Source organism: Monopterus albus, unplaced genomic scaffold (assembly GCF_001952655.1).
Source record: "Monopterus albus unplaced genomic scaffold, M_albus_1.0 scaffold65.1, whole genome shotgun sequence".
Lineage (NCBI taxonomy): Eukaryota > Metazoa > Chordata > Actinopteri > Synbranchiformes > Synbranchidae > Monopterus > Monopterus albus.
Window position 1 is genome coordinate 114735 of NW_018127945.1, and position 8341 is coordinate 123075.

Consider the following 8341-nt stretch of genomic DNA (forward strand, 5'->3'; position numbering starts at 1 on the left):
ATCCGGTTCGGTATTATTTCAGACTGAGTGCTCTGTGGAATATGTCTGAGATGATGGATGCCTCTCATGAGGAAACGAACCCAACAAATAAAGGTACACAGCTACAGCTCTACACTGCTGTATTCAATTCCTAGCACCTAGGGGGGAAAACCTATATTAGCAGCCCTGTCATGTACCAAGCAGTGGGATATATTATAGCTTGAAGCAGTTTTAAAAGAAGTTGGGGCCCTGCCAACAAGGTCTCAGAGCAATATCTTCAGCCACATGGTTGGGGGGATGCATTTCGCTCTGGCTGCTACCACGCTCTGACAGTTTTTGATATTATATATAACCTGCTGGGATATCATCTATGGGGTTTAAATGGAACTACTGTTCAAACAGTGGCTGTTGTGAAATTCCCAAAATATCTACTATTCCACTTAGTATAAGTGATAGCCTGTGGTCTTTATAATTTTATTATTTAAAAAAACTGATTACAGTAGTGTAGAAAGCAATGGATCGAAGCAATGCATTTTCTACTGTAGTATATCTGAATCCTGTTCATATTCCTTTATCATATCCTGGTCCCATATTCTGGTCAAATCGCTTAACTGATGAACAGGGCAACACTGCCACCTCACGGACAAATGAGGAAACTGAGAAAACAATCATTCTCCAAGTTCTATTTACGACTATAATAACAATTATTTATAATAGCGCATATATAATATCTTAATTTAATGTATGAGACGGATAAAAAACTGCCGTATATACGTTTCTGAAAAAGAGTTGCTAAAGAACTCAACAAGCGGATCTATTGACAACAACCTCTGCTGTCCAGGAAATGGACTCATATTTCTGTTACACCGACACAGGTGCTTCCTGTTGTGGAGTGTGTGATCGCTTCTGGTGCGGTTTGGTCCATGTTTTGGTCATGTATCGGAATGTTTTGGGTAGATTGGTGACAGAAACAGTTCGTGTTCATTGCTATGTGACGCATGCACCTTTAATACAAAGGACAACACCTTCGTCTGTGTTTATCCGGAGCTTTACCGATGTAAAGGATGACGTGGAACAGCCATTTGATACCTCCCTTCTTGAATTCCTCGTATGTCCGCTATCCAAGAAACCATTGAGGTAAGGGAGGCACACAAAAACCACGTGTTGTTTTTGGAAGTTCTAGTTTGCCGGAATGAGCAGTTTTATGAAAGCATTGTCTACTGCACTACTAAAACTGAAGCAGATTCTAAATTCATGTTGCAGTAGAGTCACTGCAAAGCACTTCCGTGTGCTCCAACATTCAACTGGTGTTACGTAAATATCAGCGACCCGTTAGATTTTGTGAAATGTGAATAAAACTGAAGACTTGAATAAATATTATCAAGTGGAATGATGGCATCCGTTTCCTCTCCATCGTCTGTTATGGTCAAATGGATCACATTGGCTGTTAATTAAAGCAATCACGTTGTGAGAAAGATTACTTTACCTTTAGTTTCTACAAACTAAAACACATTTCATTCAGCTTTGCATTCTAATAAGAACATTGGTTTTGAATAAACTAGACTGTTTTTAGAACAGTATGACTGTGTTACAGAAGAATTATGCCCTGTCCCTCCACAGATATGAGGCTAAGACAAATGAGCTGATCAACGAGGAGCTTGGCATCGCTTATCCCATCACTGACGGCATCCCCAACATGATCCCCCAGGAAGCCAGACTCCTTCAGAAAGATACAGACACCTCAGTCTCACCAGCACAAGAATAGCAACACAACCAATCCATGCAAAACAGACTTGCCACTGTGGTGTTTTTAGATATTGTTGGACTGAAGGACACAGTCCTTCTGTAACTGGATCCTGTTCGACTCAAATGCAAATGACAACTTGTACTGCATTCTAACCAGCTGGCCAAAAGCACGTGGAATATATTTAACATCACTGATATTTATTTATTCCAGCAGTAGAACCCATCTGCAAGTATGTTCTCTCTGTCCTTAATGGTGGGACTGATCCCAATAGTGTCCCTCTTTGGTTTGTTGTACTCCGCTGCTGTGGATGAGAACTTCCCTCAAGGCTGCACCAGCAGCAGCAGTCTGTGCTTCTACAGCCTGCTGCTGCCAGTCACCATCCCCGTCTATGTCTTCTTCCACCTCTGGAGCTGGATAGGGATCAAGCTCTTTAGACACAATTAGGCCACTCTGGTTCCATCCTGTTAGAGGAAATTGTACCTGAAAACACTTCAGAACCATTTAAACATCTACTGGGGATGAATTTTACATTTCTCGGCCTGTTTTGTCTCTAAAAGGTAAAAATGGTTGGTTTGTTCACATTTGAACACATCAGGAAATTACAAGCACAATTATAGTGGTGTTTGTTAGCAGGAGCTGCTGTTGCTTGTTCCACAAACACTAGAATTAATTACTGCTGTAATACATTTCTTTGATTGAGATACCAAAGAAACAGACACATTGCAGAACATATGGCCACACTAGACACAGCAGACTGAAGGAAAAGGAGTGCCACAAAATATCTAAAGACCTAATGTCAAAATGGGTTCATTTTGGGAAGTAACCACGGGTGGATTTATGCCTTTATTAACACAGTAGTTTTCATTTTAGGTGGAAGGTTGCTATAATACCTAGCAATGATATCAATAGACTTTTTGAAGAGTGGTAATCATTTTGTAAGAAATGTTTTGTCAGTGTCAAAGCAGCAGGTAATCCTTAAGAGGCTGGTACAATGGGATGTCTTCCCTGGTGTAGTTACAGCGCTTTAGCAGAAATGGATGATTAACCCTTTGTATGATGTGACATATTGCATTTACTGTATACACTGCTATGGAGGTGAGATTAATAAAGACAGTGATGTATAGCTGAACACTGAAACTTCAATGGGTACTTAAAAACAACTGAAATGTAGTATATCATATGGATTGTCCAGTAACTAAACCGCAGTTTCTGTACAATATATGAACTTTAATTGATAAGTTGTTTTCATACAGAACGACAGACAAGCTCTGAACTACAATTTGATGTCACAGTTTTTGTAAAAGAATGAAAGCAACTGCCACTTAAGCTGATATTTAAAGGAGAAACAAACCTGTGTACTTCAAACCTTATACTGACAAATGTCAAACCTAGAACACTGCAACAATTTACTCGTAACCAAACACTATCGGTACAATAAAGACTGTGTTCTTTACTTTCAAAGGGTTAATTCTGAGATGGATTTTCAGTGTCTATTGTACATCACAAAGACAAACTGTTCTGACTGATGTGAATGAGATTTAGCATAACGATTTGACTTGTATTTACCTGGTCCACCCACATGTGGTGTTCTTTTATGCAGACTACTTCAACACTACAATGCTAGGTGTCCAAAAACCTTCAATTGCATCCTTCCTTCTGACCTCAGTGGCTCTTCCTGCTCTTCATCTCTCTGCCCTGAACAAGTTTCATCAGTGGAGACTCGGGTCTGGGTGACTGGCCTTCTCCCTTTGTTTTGAAAAAGAAGGACTCATTGAGTCTCATTTGAACTGCTCTGACCTGTAGTCAAGCAAAAAGTCATTTTGTTACTGAACACAGCCTTCGGTTACCTTTTTTCTGATTAGTACAAAAACATTTTGGCATTATTTATCAGGCACAGCTGTGAAAAGGATAAGTGAACAGAGTCTGAGTTAATTCTCAGGTGGGGAAAAATGAAACTAATATGAGTATTTAAGACTGTGCATGACAAAATGTACATATATATTTAGTGGCTGCCCGGGCCAGTGTGTGGTACCACCTGGGTTGGGTATAGTTTGGCGATGCGACAGGGGGGCTCGTCCTCGCCGGAGGTTGTTGTGTCTGCAGACTTTGGCTCAGACTGGAGGCTTGAAGTTGTTTCATCTTTACCCTGAGTGCTGACAGAACACGGCTGCTGACCACAAGGCTTTACCTCTGCACCTTTCATATCTGAAGAACAAGGTAGACGCAAGTTGGGGTCTCTGTGACCGTTAACTTTCATCCCTTCTGGTAAACATGATGGTTTCTGATCACCGGACTTTTCTTCATCAACTTTGACATGAATACCTGACAAACACCTGCCGAGGTTATTCCTGGCCCTGAATGGAAGACTCAGGTCTAGCGGTTTTAAGCCTTCAAAATGTCCAGTCACTCCAGTTTTTTGGCAGAAGTTGAGGTAGGAACAGAGTTCAGTGGTGAAGAAGTTTTCTGTCTGTGTAGAAATGCTTGCTGTTGGCAACTGGGGAAGCAGGGAATGCTTGTCTCTCTTTACGGGAGACAGAGGAGACTGTTGGCTTGACTTACAAGAGTGTTTCTTTGATTTTGATACATGCATGGGCCAGTTTACTACAACTGGATCGTCCAGGTATGGATTCACTATGCTGGGTTTTACATGCACAGGCCCAGACACTTGTTTCTCCTCTTCTTCATCTTCTTCTTTGATAACAGTGGTTACTGTTTCTGGCATGTGCAGGTGTTCTTTTGCCTTTCTGGGATGCTGATGAAAATGGTCCCATAGGTGTGGGTTTGATCCTTCATGATGTTTGATCTGAACCACAGAGGAGTACTGCCCACTTTCTTGCTGTGTTATTTTTTGGAGAGCTGTAGTATCTGCTTTGTCACTGGCTTCACCACTGGAGGGTTCAGAGGGCAATGCTACAAATGTCTTTTGCGTGATAAAAAGGTCCTGGCTGTTTATATCACTGGTGCACTGAGAATCACTGTCTTGTCGTTGACCCTGGCTAAGCCCCATCACTGTGACCTGTGAACAATGCTCACTGTCTTTCCCTGGGAGGATGTTGTCTTGAAGATACGAAGAGACAAATTTAGGACGTTTGACACTCATGTAGCCTGGCGATAAATCAAACACCACTTTCTTTTTCCTTTTAAGTTTTTTTCTTGAGTCTTGAGTCAGGTGATCAGGTGTTAGCTTTTCAGTGCTGCAAAGGTTTGATGCTCTTGATTTCACCACTGGTTCAGATTCACCAGAGTAACCCTGTGCAAATATAAAACTCTCATCTTGTCCTACTGACAACTTATTTTTCTTATTCTTCCTTTCTTTCTGCTTTCTTTCTTTCCCTCCCTCAATTGCATCTTTGAATTTGGATTTTTTCTTCTTCTTTTTCTTCTGGACACACTTGTCTGTTTTCACCGTGATAGTGTTTTTGTATTTTATATGTTTTTTGCCCTTTTTTCTTTTTTTCTTCTTAGGTGAAGTCCAAGATTCCCAGAAGAAGTCTGTCTCTTCACAGTCACTCATGAGTCTGTGCAGCAGAAAGAGAATATTAATCCAAGAGATGTACAGATGAGACACTAACTTTAACAAAAGGAAACAACAACATCCAACTTCATGTGCGTGATTAATGAAAACAACTGGGTACATCATCGCAATTATAGTATTTTCTAAACCAATTCTACTGCTGTGTCTGCTTTTCATTTATTATACATAGCAGTCTACAGTTACTTTGCTCTTTGGGCATTGGTTTGTCCTATCTTGCCTATTTTATTTGTCTTGTTTTAGATAAGTAAGTGCAGATTACTATTAGAAATACCTCTCAATATAAGACCATTCATCAGCCACACAAGCACCAGGCTCCAAAATGACCATGAAAGTGAATCAACCCCTGAAAATAATTATTTTCCTGAGGGTAAAATTTGCTTCAGTGTTGTTTTTATCTAGATGCTATTACTGATTGTTTGGCCAATATTCCAAATCCAGGGGGATATGCAGTAGTTTACAATGATATAAAATTAATTTCTTTAACATTTTTTTCATAAATCATCACATGAGAACCTAGAACCTGTGATGTGTGGCTGTGTTTTGATGGAGGAAAAAAAGACTGACATTATTAAATCAAACTGATTTATTTTCTGCTGACATATTAATTTTGTAATGTTGGTAAGTATGACTCATCATTTCCCATACTCAAATATTTGTTATGCTTCTCCTGTTTATTGACAGTTTGCTTCTCTGTATTTGCACTTTCATGCTGCATGCTTTGCTGTGTGTGTCAAATCGTTTATGTGCATGCTTGAGGCGGGTTAAAGCCTGTATGGGCATCCTGCACCCTAATGAGGATTTAAACAACTATTTTCTTTGTGTTTACAACCCCAAATCAGAAAAAGTTGGGGTGGTATGTAAAATCAAAGTTAAAATGAAAATAGTGATGTATAAATCATCTGTGTCCAGTAATACATTGAAAACAATACTACAGCACATTATTTAATGCAATACCTCATCAGTTTTATTCTTTGTTCCAAATAAACACCCATTTCAATTCTGATGCCTGCAACACATTCCAAACAAAGTTGGGACAGTAAAGCATTTACCACGATGTGATGTTGCCGTTCTTTTTCACAACACTTAAGACGTTTAGGGACTGAGGACACCAAGTGATTAAGTGTGTCAGGTGTCATTTTGTCCCATTCTTCCTATAAACAAATCTTAAGGCGCACGACAGTCCTGGGTCTATGATGATGCAATTTCTGTTTCAAAATGTGCCACACATTCTCTACTAGGGACAGGTCAGGACTGCAGGCAGGACAGTCCAGCACTCACACCCTTTTCCTCCACTGCCAGGCCTTGGCAATGTGCACTATGAGGCTTTGCATTGTCTTGTTGACATATGCATGGGTGTCCCTGGAAACAACGTCATATTGAAGGCAGCATATGTTGCTCCAACATCTCTATGTATTCTACAGCATTAATGGAGCCTTCACACAAGTGTAAGTGACCTTTGCCAAGGGCACTGACACAACCCCAGTACATGACATAGAAGAGTGATGATTCTTGATGTCGTGCCGTCTGAGGGATAGGAGAGCACGGTCATCCAACTTAGGCTTGTGCCCTTGGAATGTGTTGCAGGAATCACAAATGAAGTGAGTGTTTATGTTGAACAAAGAATAAAGTTGATGAGGCATCACATCAAATAATGTGCTGCTGTATTGTTTTCAATGTAATACAGGACACAGATGATTTACACATCACTATAATCACTTTTAATTTTGCATACTGTCCCAACTCTTTCTGATTTGGCATTTGATTTAGCAACCTCTGTAAAAACTCCAAGGTACATATCAATGGGATGATGAGTCAGTCTAGTGTATTGCCCAGAGGACATATGCAGAATACTTTCAATAGCTCCAGTTGCTTTTAAATAGTATCTACTGTATATGATAAAGTATGCTGTAACTGAGCTCTCATTCTGAATTACAGCTTTAGTCCACTAACAAGTGGGCAGATTTATTAGATGAAGTACCCACTTCCTACATGCAATAGCAACCTAGAGCTGCTGCAAACAGGTTTCATAAGGTAGCCTGTCATTTTAAGAACTAACCTGTGTTTCTTTATAGGGTGTGTTAAATTCACTGGGTCAAAGTTAATGAAGGGTATCTGTGATGTTTTATATTACACTTCGGGCAGCCTGAACAAACCTCTCCGCTAACAAATGGATCATGGCATTTCGATTTGGAATGTTAATGGAATCGGCATCAATGTAGCCTAAGTGTATTGGCGAAGTGATAGTAGCCTAACGTTACTTTGGAGTTACATTGTTGGTATTCCTATACTACATGTTCCCACCGATTTATGGTGTTGTCACGTTAATATCCTAACTGAAAACCAACATATGTGAAATCAGCTTTAGTGAAACCAGACAGCTTTAATGTTAGCGTAACTCTAAATCCTTCTAACATTTGTTTTCGCGGTTCGAAAAAGCAATAACTTTGTTATTTTTATAGGCATACCAGAATGTTGTTCTGACCCATGCATAGGCAGTAACATAAAATGTCATTATATGAAAACGTTTCTGCAATAATTTCAACATTACCTGAATGTAGAGTCGCCTCCAGCCGGAAAATTCAACTTCAAAAAGACCGTGTCTGCCGCCGAGAATTCGCGTTGTGTTCAAGTGCTTTTGGTAAAACCCACTGCCTGGGAACTAGGGAGAGTACAAAGTTAAAAGCATTTGAATAAGCAACAAAAATATTCGTGGTCTGTTTTTTTCATACATTGTAAATTATGAAAAATGGTCACCTTAACGTCTTTATCCAAATATAGACTATAAAGCCTATTGATCAAATAGCCCATCCAATTATCATGGCAAACTATAAAAATATTAAATACAATATAAAATATAGTCAGGAAAGCCATAGCTTGAGTGAAGGTTTCATATTAATAACACCCAGTAGTCCCAGTAGTCAAGTGAAATCAATTTTAACTGTATAGCCGACCAAATGACAAATTTGCCTCAAATAGCTCTACAGTAGGCTACAGTAGTGTGACATGGAGGCAAAACTCTCCTGTACTGACTAAAGATAAAATTGAAAGAAGATGTTGACGGCATGATACAGAGCAGAAGC

At 39.6% G+C, this 8341-nt stretch overlaps 3 protein-coding genes across 5 annotated transcripts; 2 read left to right on the top strand and 1 right to left on the bottom strand.

The window, feature by feature from the left end:
• Positions 1 to 808: 808 nt before the first annotated feature.
• Positions 809 to 1764, top strand: pyurf (PIGY upstream open reading frame). Its single transcript, XM_020604418.1, has 2 exons — positions 809 to 1116; positions 1600 to 1764. The coding sequence occupies exons 1-2, from the start codon at positions 824 to 826 to the stop codon at positions 1742 to 1744; spliced, it is 438 nt and encodes a 145-aa protein (XP_020460074.1). The 5' UTR covers positions 809 to 823; the 3' UTR covers positions 1745 to 1764.
• A 169-nt stretch (positions 1765 to 1933) lies between these two features.
• On the top strand, positions 1934 to 2855 carry LOC109962577 (phosphatidylinositol N-acetylglucosaminyltransferase subunit Y). Its single transcript, XM_020604419.1, has one exon. It carries the CDS (start codon positions 1958 to 1960, stop codon positions 2168 to 2170), a length of 213 nt encoding a protein of 70 aa, XP_020460075.1. The 5' UTR covers positions 1934 to 1957; the 3' UTR covers positions 2171 to 2855.
• Positions 2856 to 2944: 89 nt separating this feature from the next.
• LOC109962575 (uncharacterized) lies at positions 2945 to 7939 on the bottom strand. 3 transcript variants are annotated; one of them, XM_020604415.1, is made up of 4 exons: positions 7810 to 7939; positions 4049 to 5244; positions 3762 to 3931; positions 2945 to 3523 (listed from the first exon to the last, which is right to left on the bottom strand). In XM_020604415.1, the coding sequence occupies exons 2-4, from the start codon at positions 5238 to 5240 to the stop codon at positions 3389 to 3391; spliced, it is 1497 nt and encodes a 498-aa protein (XP_020460071.1). In that variant the 5' UTR covers positions 5241 to 5244; positions 7810 to 7939; the 3' UTR covers positions 2945 to 3388. The 3 variants fall into 3 exon arrangements, with proteins under 3 accessions (XP_020460071.1, XP_020460070.1, XP_020460069.1); XM_020604414.1 differs by having other exon boundaries at positions 2945 to 3472; positions 3762 to 5244; XM_020604413.1 differs by having other exon boundaries at positions 3762 to 5244.
• Between the last annotated feature and the right edge of the window lie 402 nt (positions 7940 to 8341).